This window comes from Felis catus, chromosome A2, assembly GCF_018350175.1.
Source record: "Felis catus isolate Fca126 chromosome A2, F.catus_Fca126_mat1.0, whole genome shotgun sequence".
Taxonomy (NCBI): Eukaryota; Metazoa; Chordata; class Mammalia; order Carnivora; family Felidae; genus Felis; species Felis catus.
The window spans coordinates 166,104,163-166,124,334 of NC_058369.1; the positions used below are offsets into that span (position 1 = coordinate 166,104,163).

The 20,172-nt window shown below is 49.4% G+C and overlaps 1 protein-coding gene across 6 annotated transcripts in view; it reads left to right on the top strand.

Moving 5' to 3' along the window:
• The window catches only part of DPP6 (dipeptidyl peptidase like 6), a 949,991-nt gene that overhangs the window by 854,910 nt on the left and 74,909 nt on the right, over window positions 1-20,172 (top strand). For all 6 annotated transcript variants that reach the window (XM_045053301.1, XM_045053300.1, XM_045053302.1 and 3 more), the window contains exons 10-11: window positions 457-554; window positions 19,950-20,073. In XM_045053301.1, the coding sequence (XP_044909236.1) occupies window positions 457-554; window positions 19,950-20,073 (222 nt within the window). The remainder of the gene's footprint in view (window positions 1-456; window positions 555-19,949; window positions 20,074-20,172) is intronic.

A 20,172-nucleotide genomic window follows, 5' to 3' on the forward strand; every position in this document is an offset into this window, starting at 1 on the left:
GAGAAGCAAGGGTATCCGTCAGACCCGGCGTGTCGCTGACAAATAATGCCACGTGTTCCCCTGTCCCATCCCGGCAGTGCTGTTCCGCCCGAAGAGGGAGCACAGAGCAGCAGTGACGCAGAGCAGAACCTACCCAGCACCTTCTCTGCACCTTTTCCAGGGACTTCCCTTTCCCCACCGCTGGGCCTCGGCCAACATTCATCAGCCTTCCCCACCCGTGTCTTTGCCCTTGGGCGTGCTGCCTCCTGGCATGGCCTCCAGGAATTTCTGTCCTGCTCCTTGTCCCATCCCTTGCCCCTCCCAGGTTGATAATCGGGAGGCACTTGGAGGAACAAGAAGAGGGTAGAGTTCCTGGGGAAGGAATGGCACCCCAGTTACCTTTGGTCCTTCGTGCAGCAACTGAGGCACTGTCCCCGCAGGAAGGTTTACTCACACCTGGTCTTCTTTGCTTCCCAGGCTGGATGTGAAAACCCCAGCATTTCCCTGCACGTCATTGGCTTAAATGGACCCACCCACGATCTGGAGATGATGCCACCTGATGACCCACGGATGAGGTTTGCTTCCTTGTTTCTACTATGTTAAAAAAATAAGATGAACGTTCATTTACGTGGTCTCTCCAGATTTATTTTACTGCTCTCTGAAACATCCAAGAAAAAGGTACATCCTCCAAAGCTTTGCTTACTGCTTCATGATTCACTTTTCTGGAAAGGAATACGAGTCTAACCAGTACCAGTATTTCTTTCCTTAGGAGCAGACTGCTCTCCCTGGGAGGCTGGGCTCCTCGGGAAGGGGCATGTCAGGTCAGCCGCAAGACTCCAGCAGGGACACGTTGTCTCACACAGGCAGACGCTGGAGAACATCCATTGGGTGAATGGATATAGCCTTAACCAAGAAAATCCACATGATCAGACTTTCTGTAAATGGTGCCCCATTTAAGAGATAACTTTAGAACAATGGCGTACTTTGGCAGCTCAAGGGCTGGTGGTAAACCCTGCTCTAGTAACCCACTTCTCCTGGTTGGTAAGATAACCTGTGTAGGTGTTAGAGCATATTGGCAAAGGTAACTGGCCTGTTATCATTACCGTCTGGTTTGGGTAGATTTTTTTTTTTTTTCTTTTAATCAAAACTGCTGAGTAGGGTCTATCTAAGTGAAGTGGTCTGAGTATCACCAAAGTTTGAACAGCCTGGGGACTGAATAGACTTCCAGAACCCCCCATATCAGCAGTAAGCTTCTCTATGGGGGATGTTGATGGGAGACTGAAAAACAGGGGAGCCCACCGTACAGACACCAGACCCACTCGCCGATAGATCTCCGTAAGTCTAGGTATGGGCCCAGTGAAGCCAAGAACGATTCATTCTGAGACTCAGAGGACACCCACCGCAAATTTTCCAAAACCTCTAGCCCAGGCCTTTACTATCCAGTTACAGAACTCCACATTATTAGTCGCTTCTGGCAGCTTCTGGAAGGACAGGAGCTGTGGCCCCATCCGCTCCGACTCCTCCACAGGCCCTGCCCAGGGCTGGGCGCTCTGGCATTGGGTACTGCTGGTATTCTGTGGATGGTGTGGTCCTCTCCTGCAGTGACTTCCTTAGTAAGACCCTCAGAAGCGTGAGCCTGTGGAAAATTCCACAGAGATTCTTTTAACGCTTTCTTCTCCGTGGATAATAAAATGCTGTGAGGTCCTCAGGTACACAGACCAAGCACAGAATTCTGGGCTCCATAAATGGCTCCTCGCGGCCTCTCTCCCTGCCCAGGATTGGTCTCCTCAATCATATCAGAGGGTCGCAATGTCTCCAGAGGCTAATGAAGCTGGCCCCCGAGCCACCGGTGCCTGGAGTCCCAGAGCCCTTGGTATATGCTGGTCAGGGGGGAGGGGGAGGTGTTGAGCTGATCTGGCTCATGTGCTTCTGCTGGGGTAGAAGAAAAGTTCCGGTCATCGCTCTGCCTCCTCCCCTGAAGATCCAATATTTCATTGTTTTCCTTTCAGCCCCCATCCCTGCCAAGCCTGCCGAGGCCTGGTCCAGCAAACTCACTGAATTAATATGGAAAGTCACCTGGAAAATTTAAGCCATCTGTTTGAGTTAATTGAAAATCTCATTTGGTCAATTTGGTGATGCTGTTTCCACAGGCCTGATTACCTTCAAGGACAATGAAAAATTAGCCTCAGTCGGGGCTTGAAATTCAGACGCTGGCTTCAGGTTCTCTGCTCTGATTTCCTAGGCTAAATGCAATCCCGTGCCTCACGTGCAGCAGAAATCTGTAATATGCGAACGTCACGCCGTCTCATGCTCTCTCTCTGTCACACGGCCTTGAGATTTTTTCCAAAGAGCACAGGTATATCAGAAATCGTAGAATAAATTGTGAGCGAATATTTATCGGGCATTTAGTTCACCAGCCGTTAGCGTGAGCGCCGCAAGCATCGTGGGGCACGAGACGTGGAGCGGATGATGTAGGGCCCGGGGTGTAGACTGAACAAATCGTCACAAGCGAGTGGATAACTGCAGGCGTGCGAAGGGCCACCAAGCACATGGGGTGTGGAGGAGGGGCCGAGCTACTGTGCGGGGTGACCGTGTCTCTCCCAACCTCAGCGCTACGACACGCGGGGCCTGGTGACTCTTTGCTGTGGGGGGCACTGCGGGGTGTTTAGCGGGGCCCCAGCCCCACCCATCAGACGCCAGTAGCACCCCACCCTCAGTTGCGACAGTCCCCCGTCTTTGCCAAATGTCCCCACGTGGAGAACCACTGGTTCACAGTGAAGGATCTCGAGCCAACGCCTGTGTTGAAATCCGAGTCCTGGGACCCTGGGGAAGGTACGCAGACACGCTGCCTCAGTTTCCCCATCTGTAGAATGGAGATAAACATTACTGATAGAAGTGGTTGTAAAAACCAAATGAAACAGTGCAGGTGGCACAGGGCTAGCTATACGGTCACCCCGTCTTGTGGCGTGGTCAGTACTTCCTGTGGACTTGCTGGCAACCTTCCCCTTCAGAACTCAGCCTGACCTGTCCCCACAACCCCAGTTCTGTATGAACTGGTCAGGTTGCAGTTCTCCGGGCAAAGTAAACAAATGTGTGTCGAAGATTTTATTTAACTCCTTAGCTAAGAAGGGAGCCAGTGAGGTGTTAGGACCAGTCTTGCTGGCATCGGCAAAGCTAGGTCTGTGTGATCGGTGTAACAGATGGGGGTGTAACAGGTGGGGGCAGGTTTGCTGGGTAACGGGTCTAGCAGGGCCCTGAACTGTGACCTTGGGGGTTAGCTGGTCCACCTGCAAAAACCCAGGAGGGAAGTCTGCCCGGGCAGAGTCCCCAGTTGCCTCAGAGGCCGAGCCCGGGGTTATGCTGGAAGAATACTGCTAGATCCTGTTCCCTCTTTCCAGGTTTCAAATACGTTTTCTGAGAATCTCTAAATGATGTCACCAACTGGACACAGAACGGATGCCCCAATCTCCTTCCAAAATCCTACTGCCCACAGTCTGGCCTCCTTGGGTCCCCATGTGCTCAGGCCTCTGACTTTCCTGGGGGATCTTCCCCTGGAGGGCCTGGCGTCAGAGGGTGTCCCCTCCCTCCCATCTCCTGGTGACCCCAGCTGAGGCTCTCTGGGACCACAGGCTTCCAGGCCCTCCCCGCCCCTCCTGCCCAGCCCAGAAAGCCGTGAGCTATGTCAGATCGCCTGTTCCCTCTGCTGGCCTGCTGGTGGCTGGCTGTGCTTACATTCTTTTGTTCCCTTAAAATCATTAGCTGCTGAGGTCTGTTCTTCCGCACTGTTGACATATTCCAGGCCCTTCTGCTAGAAACATGCTCTGGGCGAGTAGCGACAGGCAGGTACAGCTCACCAGACGGCCGGAGGCCAAAAACAGCTTCTACATCAAGAAAGCCACCTTTCGTCTTTCTTCTTCCGAGGACCCAACCCTACCTGCCCACGCTAGAGCCACTGCACAGCTTTATCCCGCCTCTCGGCACCCCTCCTCAGATAGGCTGGGCTCGCCCCCTTCTTGGGGCGCTTGCACCTGTGCTCTGTCTGCCTGGAAAGTTGCCCCACATGGCTGAGGGGAGCACCCATGCACTGTCAGTCGCGATCAAAGTGTTCCTTCCTGAGCACTTCCCTAACAGCCGAGCCTGAGTCACAGCCCCACTCCCTCCTCCCCCGGCCTTACTTTCCTTCGTAGGGTCATCCCAACAGGATATTCTGTGTGCTGTGTTCACCAAGTCCTTTCCCTGCCCAACAGCTGGAAGGAAGGTCCGCGAGCAGGGACTTGGGTCTGTTTTGTGCAACGCCCGCCCTCCCCTCCAGAGCAGTGCCTGCAACACAGGACAAGCTCAGGAAACCTTTGTTGAATGGGCCAGCGAGCTGAACAGGTAGCCAGTAAAATCCTACATCGATAGGATCCTCAAAGACTGAGAGTTCTTTGGTTTTCTGGAACCTTTCTAAGAACCAAACCTTTAGAAATGTGTAGGCGTTGGTGACATCGTGCCATTTCCACTATAGGATGCTATTGGGGAGGCAGAACTTCAGCCGGGACTCCTTAACAAAAAGAAGGATTAACAAAAGGAAATCAGTTCATTAATGCACATGGAGCCCGTCTTCAAAAAGCTCACCGAAAAGTGACTCAAAGCAGCAATTCAGAACTGCCACCCCTGTAGCATCTTCAACCAGGAACAGTAAATTTGCAGGGAATTAGCCGGACGAAGGGGAGCAGTTTTAGGTGTTCAAGGACAGCAGATCATGGGAGGCAACTCCCAGAGGAAGGTCTATTTGCAGATTCCGCTGGTGCATCTCTGCGCTAAGAGTCTGTCTCCAGCCCAAGGAGAACGTGTCTCCTGCCTTTTTTCTGGGCTTGCTCTTCTTCATTGCCTTCAGCTCAAAATAATTTGTATGTCAAACAGGCATATCTTGAGGCAACATGTTCTGGCTTTCTTCAACTAGTCTAGGAAAGGTAAAAGTAAGAAACCTACCATGTGGAGGGTTTTAGGGAGGAGGGAAGGAGGCCCACATCCTCCAAGGACCTAGGTGGGGAGAGACAACAAAGAAATATATCCTATTACAAAAATTAAGTGCCACAGAGTAGGCATTCTTTTTTTTTTTTTTTTAAGTTTATTTATTTTGAGAGAGAGAGTGCAAGCGGAAGGAGGGGCAGAGAGAGAGACAGAGAGAGAGAATCCCAAGCAGGCTCTGAGCGGTCAGTGCAGAGCCCAGTGTGGGCCTTGAACCCACGAACCACGAGATCATGACCTGAGCCGAAATCAAGATTCGGTTGCTCAATCGACTGAGCCACCCAGGCGCCCTGACATTGATTCTTTTAAGAGTTTTGCCAAAGGATGGAGAAATCCTCTCCAGGGAGGAGGGTCGGCAGGTGGAGGGGTCGGAGGTGTGGGCAGGATTTGGGATATTCCAGGATCCAGTCTTCAAGAGAAGTAAGGGAGCACAGGGGTCCCAACATAGAGTGGGGAGCCCTGAAGCATCATCAGTCATGTGTTGTGGTTTGAACTGTAAAGCTGTGACCTCAGGGCTATTTATATTCTTTGCTCCTTCCAAACCGGACTTCTGGATTTGCTGGTGGGTTTTCACTCTTGCTTTTCCTTCTGCCCCTCTCCCCGGGAACAAGGATGTGGGCTTACAGCATGTACAGGACAGTGGCTGGGTCCAGGATGGCCCTAAAGGCTTTTGCAAGCTGTACACGTCTGAAGTAGCTCCTAGTGCCCCCGTTCCCCAGATGTGAAGACTGAGAAATGCAGAGTTTAAGGAAGGTGTCTGAATCCACACAGAGTGTGGAAGGGGGTGCTGCGCCTCAAGCCAGGCGGGCTGGACAGCCTCACCTCCCTGAACAGCCTCCAGAGAGGTATGGAACATTCTAGAAGGTCCACTGGTCACTTTCAGCAGGCTGGTCAAGGAGCCACCAGGAGGAAGAAACAAGACACTTCATCTGTCAGCTGTCTGTCGTTTACACCACCCATTTCCAGATTCCTCCTGTTGTTTGCCTGCTAACCAGCCTGACCTCCCCTCCAACAGTTCTCAGATACAGGGAAGATTGAGTCTGGGCTTCCGGATCCTTCCAGTTGGCCAACACTTACTGACCCTGGTTTTGTGCCGCACGCTGTGTTAGGCACCCGGATGGCCTCTCCCATCGTGTCACCCACAGTCCAGAAAGAGGGACGGCTCGTGGTCCACGGCCGAAATGAAGTGTTGATGGGAGCCACGACACGCGAGGTGGGAGGGACAGCAGCCCACAACGCGGCCCTCGGGCGCAGGACTCCCTGGGCCAAATTTGAGGCCGTCTTTTAAGACGTTTACGTGAAAGGTAATTAGGGACCATGACCCCGTGGAGGCAGGGCTAAGGGAAGGGCAGCGGCGCCTTGCCAAGCTGAGCTGTGTCCTGTGGGTGGAGACCTAGATGGAAATCATTACGCACCGACCGCCCCATGGTTTTTACCATTTTCCCCCCCGAAACCCAGCTGCTCTGATCCAACAAACGCGGCTGTGTCGTGCTGGTTTCCTGGCGCCTTCCCAGGGCTGCGGGGCTGGGTGTTGAGCTAAGACGCAGCAGAGACCCGCAGGACCTTTCCGAAGCCTTGTTGCACTGTGCCGATACGTGTTTTTATTCTCCTCCGAATATCCATTCGGCCGTGGCACAGCCGGCGGCCTGTGCGCTCTTCCTGATTGCCAGACGGCCGCAGGCTGTCACGCAATTGCACCGTGAGAAGGAGCCCAGTGGGTCCCTGACGCATCTGGGCGGGGACGCGGGCTCGCAAAAGGCTCAAAGGCGTCTTGCTTTCATTGCGTTTTCTTCTACTTGAGCTCATTCGTTCATTCATTTTTGACCTCCGGTTCCAAGGACTTAGATGGGCTTAGCTCATGGAATCCCACCGCTGGTCTGTGCGAGGCTTCACTCTTTTTATTTCATTGTTCTTTTCAGGGAGTCCCTACTCCGTGCTCTCCGCGCCACATAGACACCTATGTTTCTTGGTCAGTTTCTGGCTTTTTGTTTGCTGAAATCGACTACTTTGTTCAATGCATTTTTCCTTTAAATTGTTTTTTTTCTTTATTGTTTTTAACTTAATTCCACTATAGTTAACATGCAGTGTTATATTAGTTTCGGGCGTGCAGTATGGTGATTCAGCACTTCTGTACATTACGCGGTGTTCATCAGTATCAGTTACTCTTTTTTTCCTTAAGTTTATTTATTTATTTTGAGAGAGCGAGAGAGAGAAAGCACGAATGGGGGAGGGGCAGAGAGAGAGGGGGACAGAGAGAATCCCAAGCAGGTTCTGCTCTGCCAGTGCAGGGCTGGATGCGGGGCTCAGCCTCACGAACCAAGAGATCATGACCTGAGCCAAAACCAAGAGGCGGACGCTTAACTGACTGAGCCACCCAGGCGCCCCAATAGAAGTGTCCTCTTAATGCCTGTGACCTATTTCACTCATAACCCTGCCCACCTCCCCTCTGGTGACCACCAGTTTGTTCTCTATAGTTAAGAGGCTGTTTCTTGGTTTGTCTCTTTCTCTGTCTCTCTTTTCCCCTTTGCTCATTTGTTTTGCTTCTTAAATTCCACCTGTGAGTGTGAACTCCTGTGGTATTTGCCTTTCTCTGACTTATTTCACTCAGCATTGATACTGTAGCTCACCCATATCATTGCAAATGGCAAGATTTCATGCTTTTTTTGGCTGGATGACAGTCCACTGTATATCTATACCACATCTTCTTTATCCACTCATCAGTCAGTGGACCTTTGGGCTCTTTCCATACTTTGGCTATTGCAAACAACGCTGCAGTAAACATAGAGGTGTATGTACCCCCTTTGAATCAGTGTTTTTATATTCTTTGGGCAAATGCCCACTTATGCAATTACTGGATCCTAGGGTAGTTCTATTTTTAACTTTTTGAGGAAGCTCCATAGTGTTTTCCAGAGTGACTGCACCAGTTTGCAATCCCACCAACGGTGCATGAGGGTTTCTTTTTCACCACATGCTCACCAACACCTGTTGTTGCTTGTGTTGTTGATTTTAGCCGCTCTGACAGGTGTGAGGTGGTATCTCAGTGTGGTTTTGATTTGTATTCCCCTGATGATGAGTGACGTTGAGCATCTTTTCATGTGTCTGCTGGCCATCTGGGTGTCTTCTTTGGAGAAGTGTCTGCTCCTGTCTTCTGCCCATTTCTTAGTGGGATCATTTGTTTCTTGGTTGTTGAGTAATATCAGTTCTTTATATATTTTGGATACTAACCCTTTATTGTCTATGTCATTTGCAAATATCTTCTCCCATTCCATAGGCTGTCATTGAGTTTTCTTGGTCGGTTCCTTTGCTGTGCAGAAGGTTTTCATTTGGATGTAGTCCCAGTAGTTTATTTTTGCTTTTGTTTCCCTTGCCTCCGGAGAACTGTCTATGAAGATGCTGCTATGGCCAGTGTCAGAAACATTACTACGTAGGCACCTATTTAAACGTATTTGAGTCCCCCTTCTCTCCATTAATGTTAGTAAAACGTGTGTTGCTGTTTATATGTATGCATGCACTTGTTTATACAAGTGACATTGTGATGTACGTAGATACAGATACATAATAAACTTTGTGTGTGTGTTTGTGTGTGTGTGTGTGTGTGTGTGTGTGTGTGTGTAGACCGTTTCCCCTCTTTTTCACTCAGCAGTATGTAAAGACCTAGCAGATTTCTGTGTGTACATGCAGCTCTCTGCTTCTAACTGTGCACGTGGTCTAGATTTCTGCAAACCCTCGGGGCTTACATTCTCAGGGCCTCCTCTGCCACCAGGTGCCTCTTCCACACATGACTACCCATGATAAGCCCATGCCAACCAGCTAGGAAACGGAGCCTTCTTTCTGGTCCATCTCTATGAAATAGGGACTCGTTGGGAGATTGGTATAGTGAATCCAATATAAACCTTGACTAAGAATTAGGGGGAAGACAGAGGTCATCAGAGCAATGCAAACATCACACAATAACAAGGTCCTCATTACTAGTGACCTCAGCCCCAGCCCCTTCAACAACTATACTGCTGTACCACCATCGTCTCACCCCCGTCACCATCACCACTGTCACCGCCATCACCGGAACCTTCACCCCCACCACCTCCATCACTTGCCTCTACGTCTCCTATTCTATAAATCCCTTCACGTTCAAAGCATATCGACGATTGAACAAGGACTCCACGGTCCCTAAGCTGGCACCTCTCTCACCTCCTTCTCCCTTACCCTGACAGTGATCCTACATTGTAACCAGCCCCTAAGATGGAAGGGAAAGGTTCCCCCGTTGAAATTGAAATCGTGGAAATCTACATCAAATAGTAGTCTGTCTTGGAGCCACAGCACTTTCATATTCTGCAAAATGCAATTTGCCTGCAGATATTTTTACACAACCGTGTGACTCCTCTGAGGACCCGCTCAGATACGGAGCCAGACCCTTCATCACAGGCAGCATTTGGTATCTGGTGTTTCCGTTTGCTCAACAATGTCTTCTATTTAAAAACATCACTTTTTAAAAATTTCTCCCAAAATATTTTTTCTTCTCCGCCTTTATTCATGGAATGAACATTGCTGAGAAAATGCCAGAGTTAATTGCAGGCTCTTTATTTCGCGAGATAAACAGACCTTCTGTTCCCTTGCCCTTTATTGCCCACAACTGTGAGAACCTTTGCCAGAATTTGGAATACCACAAAGTGACACAGCACATTAATCCCTGGGAGAGAGACAGTGCCCTGTTAATATTTTATGGCAAACAAATGGACTAATAAAAAATTCATATACTTCTCACCAGGAAGAGTCCGTGTATTTTGATCTGGAGGCACCTTTGGCTGCAGATTTTTGGGAAGCTGGCAGTGTCTTCTCAGCAAACTTGTGCTTTTCACCACGCCCTCCACCCCCATCCTCCGGGCAGACCCATGACCTCCTTACAGTAGGGCAGTCCTTGCCCCTCACTGAAATGAGGGGTTGTCTGTCTCCCCACAAACCGAGCCCCCCTACGACGAGGGTTTGGCTCTCTGTATTGCCAGCACCTGGGACCGTGTCTGCACAATGCTAAACCCTAACTCAATGCTCTTGGAATGAACAAATGTTATTCTTTGGCAGATAAAGTACTTCAGAATAACGAGAAAACTGGTAGCATTTCTTCTAGGAACCTTTACTTCCTATTAATGTTTTGGTGTCATGTTCTTTTTAAAATGCAATTTCTGGGGCACCTGGGTGGCTCAGTCGGCTAAGCGTCTGACTCTTGATTTCAGCTCAGGTCACGATCTCGCGGTTTGTGGGCTTGAACCTTGCATCAGGCTCTGCAGTGATGATGCGGAACCTACTGGGGATTCTTTCTCTCTCCCTCTCTCTCTGCCTGTGCTTTCTTTCTCTCTCTCTCTCTCAAAATAAGTTTTTAAAAAACGCAGTGTCTAAGATTCTCAAAGTACGATCATCTGCTTTCTGTGATTATCAGAATGTTTCAGTATCTCTCTTCATCTCGGCACTGGATCAATCCTTGTGTCTTTCAAAGCCCTGCTCTGTCTCGTCTGCTTACATCATTGTGCTTTAAACCCTGTTTTCTCCCCTCTTTTTACTGCAACCAACTTCTCTTTATTCCAGAACACCTTATCTGCCTGCCAATACGTTTATTCACCCAGAGAACGTTTAGTAAAGGCAGATGTGGAGATGGAGATCTGTCATTCAGTGGCTCTTGGAGGTGTTCTCTGTGGTCTCCTGCTCACCAGCATGTCACGTGGCTCACTTAGATCGTGGTTCTCAAACTCGAACACCACTGGAATTATCTGGGGGCCTCGTTCAGCCGTAGACTGCTCAGCCCCGCCCACAGTGTTTTGGACTCAGTGGGTCTGGGTTGAGGCCTGAGAATTTGTATTCCCAGCCTTCCCAGTATGCTGGTCTGGGGATCACACTTTGAGGACTGCTAAGTTGGATAATCAAGCGTGGGTGCGGAGACTGTTTCTGCTACTGCCTTTGCCCCCTGCGGCAGAGGCGTTGGCTGCTTCTGCCGCAGAAGCCCCGTGTCGCCATTGCCGTCCGCTGTTGTCTCTGGGCGGGCCAGCCTCCCGGGAGTGTGGTGGCTGCAGGGGGCATGCTCTGCAACTCTGAGCCGGTGCGCACAGGACCCTGGAGACAGGCTCCCCGTCTCTGTCCGTGCTTCCTTCCAGGCGCAATGGAATGGATTTGAAGGCACCTTTGGCTAGAGATTTGCGGGAATGGGGTGATGTTGATGTGCAACCCGGATTCATTGCCTGCACCGACACAAATGGGCCCCGTGGAGAGGCCAAGGCCAAGGGGGCTCAGAGTTCTCTGGGCACGCAGGCCTGCGTAACCTACGGCTATCCCATCACACAAAGTCAAGTTGCATTACTGTTGCTTCACTGACATTGACTTTCTTTCCCATTATAATGTCCTTCTGGATTCTCCTCGGTCAGTGCCTCCTCTCTCCTCTCGTGAGGCAGTGTGACTCAAGTCGTGAGGATTTTATTGGTTTCTTCTGTAGGTACCCGAGCCTTGGTACTGGATCACAACTAATAGGAGGCATGCCCTTTGCAGTGCCACAAGGAGCTCCAGGCCCGGCTAGTTGTCAAGAAGAATTGGTAATACAGCAATTGAGATCACATGGCACAGACTACAGGTTCAAGGAGGGAGGGGTGACCGTGGCCTCGTGGAGGATTCTGGGGGAGTCCCTTCCCGCCCCTGTTTTCAGCATCTGTAGTTGGGCCAGTGGTGCCCGTAAACTGTGAGCAGAAGCAGGCAGTCTGGGACTTCTCATCTGGGGAAGACGGGCGTGGGGGTTCCTACTGTTGTGCCTTGTCTGTGAGCTACACAGCCCTAATGCGGAAATCTCTGTCCAGCATAAACAGCACACAGCCTAGGGCCCTCAGCACCTCTGCAGAGGGAGCCCAGTGAAAACACAGTGGACGCGCCTTTCTCCTGGGAAAAGAGGTCTTGAGGGGGGACACATCTGGGACACAAATCGGCCAGGCCCCCAGGCTGGCCCCAAACACAGCTGTGGGGCCACCTGCCTGTGGACAGCCTCATAAAGGCCCCTGTTCTATACAATTCAGAAATCACAGAAGCTTCTCCTAGCAAAGCCCCCAAGAGAACTTAGCACATCAGAGCAATAGCTCTTGAGTATGGTTTCAAAAGAAGGAAAACTTCCTCCAGGATATTTGGTCCTTTTTTTTTTTTTTTTTTTGAGAAGGACAGGGGACAAAATATGTATGCAGTTTGTTTATGTATGTTCTAATTAAAACTGTTCTGTTTGGGGAATAATTCGGCTGAGATCTTGAACGCCGTGAAGCCCTCTCCTGTCCCAGCGTGTCTGTCCCCGCCGGGCCGGGCCGGTTTGAGTCGCGAGCTGGACAGCTCCCTGCTCCGGCCGCACTGGCCTCGCTGGACAAAGAGAGAAACGCTTTCTGGATTCTGCAGACACGGTTTCTGCCTCACGCAGTCCACACACTCGAAGTGTTCTGTCCTTGACAGGCCCCCTCTTGCCTGCTTTTCTTGTAATGTCGATTCATTGCTTCAGGAGCTTAAAAAAACACTCATTCTTGCACATCAGTGTGACCAGAAGCACCCAGAGGAGCCGTGCCCATGTGCCTCCCGAGGGCAGGCGCCTCTCCCTACGTCCCCACGGGTACTCGTCGACAGACCCAGCCTCGTCCAGGTCACTCAGTGTTTGTCGACAACTCCGTGTGGTCATCTTTTCTTAATTTTTATTTAGTTGTAACTTTCTATTTCCTTTTAGTCAAAATGCTCCATATTAATGCTTAGAAGTAAAACCATGCAGAAGGGGTTACAGGGAACAACAGTCCCTCCCCACTCACCCAGCCCCAGATGGAGATGACTTTAACTCCTTGTATGGTTTTCCCCAACAGTAACCCTTGCGTCATTAAGTAATATGCTTATATATTTCACTTTTTATTTACTTGTTTTTTATTAATTTATATTAATCAGTTTTATTATTTGTTTTTGTTTATGCGTTATTTCTTAGGATACACAAGAAATGTGCATACCCCACCCCATGCCCGCCCACCTTCTCATTTATGTGCGTTTTAATTTCCTCTGTTGGTTACCTTTATTTTATTTTATTTTTTTTTAATGTTTATTCGTTTTTGAGAGAGAGAGCGTGCATGCGTGGGGGAGGGACAGAGGGAGGGAAACACAGAATCTGAAGCAGGCTCCAGGCTCTGAGCTGTCAGCACAGAGCCCAACACGGGGCTCGAACCCACGAGCTGTGAGATCATGACCTGAGCCGAAGTCAGATGCTGAACTGACTGAGCCACCCAGGCGCCCCTGTTGGTTACCTTTAGAAACATGAATAATATTCTTACCAGTTTCTTCCGTATTGCGTTAACTATAGACAAGAATTCGCACCTCCCCAGTTTGAAAGATGAAGATATGGGTCCTGTCCTTTCCTCCAGGTCCCTCTCTGTCCCTGTCTCTCCCCTAGAAACTCTGTCATCTTTTTGTTAACGTTTCTGTCACTGAGATTGGTGGCATTTGCATTCTGTCCCGTGGCCATAACTAAATCTTACTACTACTCTGTACGTTGATTCTAAGAAGTTAAAATCAATAAATAGCACTGACTTGATCATAAGTGATTGTCTTTCATGCTAGAGGTGTGATGGGGCCGTGTGTCTTTTTGTTCAGTGTTATTTCCCGGAGTTTTAAATTACTCTGTTTTTAACGTGAACTGTTTGATTTTTTCTTACTCTCATTCCTGTCCTCCCAAACTCCATTAGGTATTCTGCTGTATTGCCCTGTTCCCTAAACCTGTCCTCGCAAGAACCCCTGCTGCCCACCCCAGTGTGGGCTAACTATTCTCTACCACGTCCTGGGACCTCCACTGCTGTCCCGAGTTGGAGCCACTGTTTTCTGGATCACACGCCACCTTCGTTCCTGATGACGTTTTCATTAAATATTACATTATTATATACACTGGGGCACCTGGTGGTTCAGTCGGTTAAGCGTCGGACTCTTGACTTCAGCTCAGGTCATGATCTCACAGTTTGTGGGTTCGAGCCCTGCCTGGGGCTCTGTGCTGACAGTGCAGAGCCTGCTTGGGATTCTCTCTCTCTCTCTCTCTCTCTCTCTCTCTCTCTCTCTCTAAATGAACAAACTTTAAAAATCAAATAAATAAACTACTACGTAAACTATTTTGTTCTTATATAAACCATCGTGATTTAAGGCCAGATTTTCTGTGGTCCGATCACCAGTGTGACTGTTCCATCAAGGAAAGACCCGTAGCTCTGGTCTCCCATTAACAAGTCTTGGTGTAAATTCTTCTTGAGAGACTTCCTTTTCAAAACCATCTTGGCTATTTTTTTCCATTTCTTCTTCCATGTGAACTTTAGAATTCTTTTACTAGATGATCTCTCTGCAAAAAAAAAAAAAAAAAAAAACCTATTGGTCTTTCTGTTGGAATTAAATTTATTCCTTTAAAAAACATTCAACATTCAGCACGTGTGATGCACCTTGCAGGGGCTGACGATACAGGAAGGAACAAGGCAGATGTGGTCTCTGCCCTCAGGAAGCTTACGTGGAATCAATTCCAGCCTTCCCAAGTGGATTATCATTTTGAAAAGTTTTTTTTTTTTTTTTTACCACATTTAGTTTCCTCTTCTGGAAACATAGTTTATATTCCTTTCCCTTTAATGTTTCTTTCCGTTTCATCATGTATGATGTGTCTTACCTTTTGTTCATAATCTTCTCTGAAACAGGCGCCTGGAGAGCTCAGTCAGTTAAGTGTCCAACTTCGGCCCAGGTCATGATCTCACGGTTGGCGAGTTCAAGCCCCACATCAGGCTCTGTGCTGACAGCTTGGAGCCTGGAGCCTGCTTCGGATTCTTTGTCTCCCCCTCTCTCTGCCTCTCCCCTGCTTGTGCTCTGGCTGTCTCTGTCTGTCTTTCAAAAATAAATAAACATTAAAAAAAACTTATAATCTTCTCTAAAAGATTCGCTAAATGTTTGTAATTCAAGGAAATAGTCACCCAATATTTTTTTTTTGTTTTACCATGTTTTGTCACATAATAATTACTTCTGATTGTTACTTCAAATTGGTTATCAAATCGATAGTTGTTTGGGACTAGTTACAGATGATTGATTTTCTGGATCATCTTCTTACATGCTAAACTTAAAAAAAAAATGTGTATTTATTTTGAGAGAGAGGGGGAGAGAGAGGGAATCCCAAGCAGGCTCCATGCTGTTAGCACAGAGCCCGACGCAGGGCTCAATCTCACGAACCATGAGATCATGACCTGAGCCAAAACTAAGAGTCAGATGCTCACCCTTGGAGCCAGCCAGGCACCCCCATGCTAAGCTTTTAATTTTGAGTCTTTAATTTTTGATTCACTATGGGGTGTACTTAAGGACAAGATATCGGTGGTTAAAAACACACTGAAATTTAAATACCCCTTAGCCCTAGAACAGCAGAGAAATTTGCTATCAGCCTAAATTTTGACCCTTTGTCGAAACTTACTTCCTTATTAGTAGATTGTGGTGAGATTCCTTTCTTCTTAGGACTCAAAGATTCTATCAGAACATATTTAGGCATTTTATTAATCTCCCTGGCATGTGGAAAACCCTTTTAACCTGCGTATTCAGATCCTGTTTAATCCACGGAGATGCCTCTTCTGTGAGTTTTGGAGATCATTCTGGTCCCGGCACTCTGGTTTCCCTGTGAGAAGTTCTTATGTCCTCGGAAGGGACAGTCCCCGCCCCTTTCTGTCGCCTCTGTGGCACCTTCCTCTGCCTTCTGGGAGAGCTTCCCCAGGTTTGCTCAGTTTCTCCTAGTCGGATTTCTCTCACTTTCAGCTTTGGTTTCCCTGCAGTCTTTCACCTCCTCCCCTCCATCTCACCCTGTATTTTTAGGGCTCCGTTCTGCCTTCACGTTTTCCGTGTGATCCCCCCTTTCCTTCCTTTGTGTTGCTTGATGACTCCACCTCAGGAAGGAGACATCCACCCACGCAATCTGGCAGCAGATGCGGCTGGGGGTTATTTTTGACTCTGAACTTCTGGGTGCTGCTTGAACCTTCTCCGATGAAATCGGAAGACAGAATCTAAACCAAATCCATCGTGCCTCTCTCTGCTGGCTGAGTTGAGAGTTTTCTTCTTTCTTCTGCCTTCTTTCGAATTTTGTGGGTTTTTTTTGACATCTAAGTCAACAGGTGTCCATGAAAAGTCATGATTGTCCGCGACACCGAAGTAGCAAAGGTTTGACTTCCCACGTTTCTGGCTGGTACGAGCGTGGTGTTCCCGAGGAAGGATAAGACACTGGGGAGCAGGATTATGTCCTCCTTCTGCTCGGCAACTGCTGTCTCATGAGGGAAGCAAAGGTGGGCAAGCCATTGTGTGGTTTCACACACCTCCGCCGATGTACGGATGCTGGAGATTTTCAGCACTCACTCCGGCGGTATTGTGATTTTGCGTCTTTTTTGTGTCTTTACAGGCACATTGACACAAAGTTGGTAAAGACCTCCTCACATTTGCCAAGCAGATGCCTCTGTGTGCTGGAAATCTCCATGGGCTCATGCCGTCCACACTGCTGAGGCCCTTTGTGTGTGCCATACGGTCCAACCCTCATAACCAACAGTAGCTTGACAGAGCCATGACCTTGGACCTTGACACTAGCCCTACAGTCAGAATCTACCCATTTCTCCCGCATATAATGGTCAGGCAAACAGCTTTAAAGTTAGAGGAAAATGGAAAATATATAAGGAACCAGGAGAACCTTTCTACGTATGGGTCTCTTCTTAGGGAAAGTTTCAGAAATGGGCAAACATTGTGTTTTCCTTTCCATTAACATATGGTGTCGCTATGAACCTCACGAAGCAAATAGTCATTCTTTCTAGAGTACCGCTTCTTTGTGAGGCTCTGCGTCTCCTCACCAGATGCTGTCAGCCTTTAAATTGCCCATCCTGAGCAATGCTTTATCTTTACGACTTGACTTGATTTTTTTTTTATTTTTTTTTCAACGTTTATTTATTTTGGGGACAGAGAGAGACAGAGCGTGAACGGGGGAGGGGCAGAGAGAGAGGGAGACACAGAATCGGAAACAAGCTCCAGGCTCCGAGCCATCAGCCCAGAGCCTGACGCGGGGCGCGAACCCACGGACCGCAAGATCGTGACCTGGCTGAAGTCGGACGCTTAACCGACTGCGCCACCCAGGCGCCCCTTGACTTGATTTTTTAAAATACCCTGAGCTTATCTGGCATGAAGCCTAGTCATGGATACAATTCATGGGATTAGGAAACGTTGGTTCGAGATGAGATGCTGCTGTCCAAGTAATGAGACTGCTGTGTGTGGTTCTGAGGGACACTCGGGCGGAAGGCTCCCAAGTGTTTGATGGACAGCAACACGATGGGAGATCCTGGAATTGCCAAAACATGAAGAAGCACCACTTCCTTCTAGAAAGATATGGTATGGCATCTTTCTAGCGTCTTTAGTAATTGTTTCAAGAGTTCTAAAAAAATATTTCTCATTGCGTTTCATCACCATACAGTCTCAAAGGGTGCCCTCAGTTTGTTTGAAATTCGTATCACACCAGTGAGGAGCTGAGGATTCAAGTTCCATGTGCAGCGAGGTGTGGGAGCAAAGCCCTCAGGCATCTCTGAGGGACGCTGCACCTGCTCATTGGTCGGGGCCCCTGTGAGGATCCACACGACGAGGCAAAGCGGGTCCACGTGTAACTGACCTCATCTGCGGTGCAGCTATTTCTCCCTTTCTGTGACATGTCTCGTATTACAAACTGGGAAATTAAAGGGAAAGACCTTCAGACGTGGCCTTTATGAAGATTGTTGGTGCAAAAGAACATCACAAAACCTAGAAAGACACATAATAGGACGCATGAATGTGTCCAACAAACGGAAACAAGAATGGGGTCCTCCCTCATTAGTATGGAGGCCGTGGGGAAAAAAAATAGTCATTCCAGGAGATCTTTTTCTTCCTTGATTTCATCCAGATGAAGTGTGTTTGCTCATCACTGTGATGTCACACACACACCTTCAATGCAAATGTCTGCATCCAAAAGGCCTCACAGTCCAGGAAAACACAAGTTTGCCACATGCGTCCCATGGCCCTTCAAGCTAGCAGTCTCTCTCCACCTTCCGTCAAACAGGGACCAAAGGATCATTCATGTTATAATTTAAAAATAGGAAGTATTATATGGAGAGCAAGGGCTGAGCACAGACACTGAGTTATTTTTTTTTTAATTTGTTTAATGTTTATTTATTTTTGAGAGAGAGAGAGAGACAGAGCACAAGTGGAGGAGGGGCAGAGAGGGAGACACAGAATCCGAAGCAGGCTCTAGGCTCTGGGCTGTCAGCACAGAGCCCGACATGAGGCTCAAACCCACGAACCGTGAGATTGTGACCTGAGCCGAAGTTGGACACTTAACCCACTGAGCCACCCCGGTGCCCCGACCCTGAGTTGTTTTTAAGGGCCAAGCTAAATAAATGTTTTCATGCCTACAAACATCTGGGGAGACGATCAAACCTAGCATTACAAGTCGGCTCCAGCATCCACAGAGGACTTGCCAAAAGGCCACGCTCCCCCTCAGAGCAGGAGCCTGACCACGTCGGGGGAGCGGGCAGATCCTATAAACACACAGACCCAGGTCCCCGAGGCCCTGCGAGGTCCCCGTGGGTCTGCTGAGCAGGTGGTAGGAACAGAGACAGCCCTATTTCCAAAACCACAGCAAATTGAGAAGGTTGAAAATCATAAAAGTTGGATTTTGCCTGAATGACATCCTCACCAGCCATGTCCCCAGGAGACTGGCCAAGACTTTGATGGGCAGTCCCCGGGCCTCCCCTCTCCCCGACGCAGAAGGTACCGGCCTGAGCCAGCTCTTGACTTAGGTTAAGTTACTAAAAGTTTTGATTGACAGGTGGATTCGAGAAATAGGGGACACAGCAATTCAATCTCCTGGTTAAACCAAAGCTTAGATGAAGACGTCTGGTTCTTTAAGCCTTTCTGCTGAAAATAATCATCCGAGGTACTAAGGTCCCTTTTGAGCTTGCTGGGAATCGTCTCGTGAATGTGCTGGAGGCTTTAGTGATAAAGGACCTTGTGAGGCCACAAAGTAATCATTCCTAACAATAGATCTCATTATAGATATAGATGGGGTAGGTGATAGAACAAAGGTTAGCTGGCCTCTAGAACATTCTGGGAACTCACCTAGGGATAGTCTCTTTGCACTTGTTTTCTTCTTTTTCTCAGATGTATAGTTTCCCCCTAAGACTCCCAGTTTTGAAGGACTCTGGGTGAATTGGTGAGTGAATTAATTGCTGAAAGCCCCAGCACCCCTTGTGCCAAGTACAGGGTAACCTAGAACAGTGTGACGTTTCAGGTCTGGGTAAAAGCAGGCTTGTGACATCTAGGGTATCCAACCAAACCTGCCTGATGCCCAGGGCCGTGAACCAATTTCCCTAATTAGCTGGCGAACGTCCCTGGGTGTTTTGCCTTCCCCGGAAAGGGAAGGGACGCACAGAGCCTTCCTCTGCGTGGCCCCGGGGTTTTTATAGCATGCGAGGCGCGGTGAGCGCCTCTCTCTCCAAGCGCTTCCTGGTGCTGGCTCTGCCAGCCGCTCGTGTGACCTCCTTCTCCGTCCCGTGAGCTGCAGTGGCGCGTTGGCCTGGGCCTAGCTGCAGCGTGACGCGTAAGACCGCGGAGCAGAAGCCACACGCTTCCCCCTCCGGGAGTCGTTGGGCCGCGCGCACTTTATCCGCAACCCTGGAGGGAGAAGCTGAGAAGGAACCGCGCTTTGTGGCTTACTTGGGCACGTCAGTGCCTTGGCTGTGCCCACCACAGTTCGCGATCTGAGCACCTTCTTGAGAAACCCCATTTCAGGACCTCCCGGGACGAGTCCAGCCCGACAGGCCCCGGCCCTCGGCCCCGGCGTCCAGGGCTGGGCTGCGCCCGTCCCCTGGCTCCCACGGCCCCCGCAACGCTGCCAACCTCGTGTGTTTGCGTGTTTGCAGGGAGTACTACATCACCATGGTGAAGTGGGCCACCAGCACCAAGGTCGCGGTGAACTGGCTGAGCCGGGCGCAGAACGTGTCCCTTCTCACCCTCTGCGACGCCACCACCGGGGTCTGCACAAAGGTACGGGGAGGGAGGGGACAGGGGCCGATGGCAGGAAGCACGGGAGGCGGAAGGGAGGCGGCATTCCGGGGCGTCTGGGTCACCGTCCACAGACTGGCC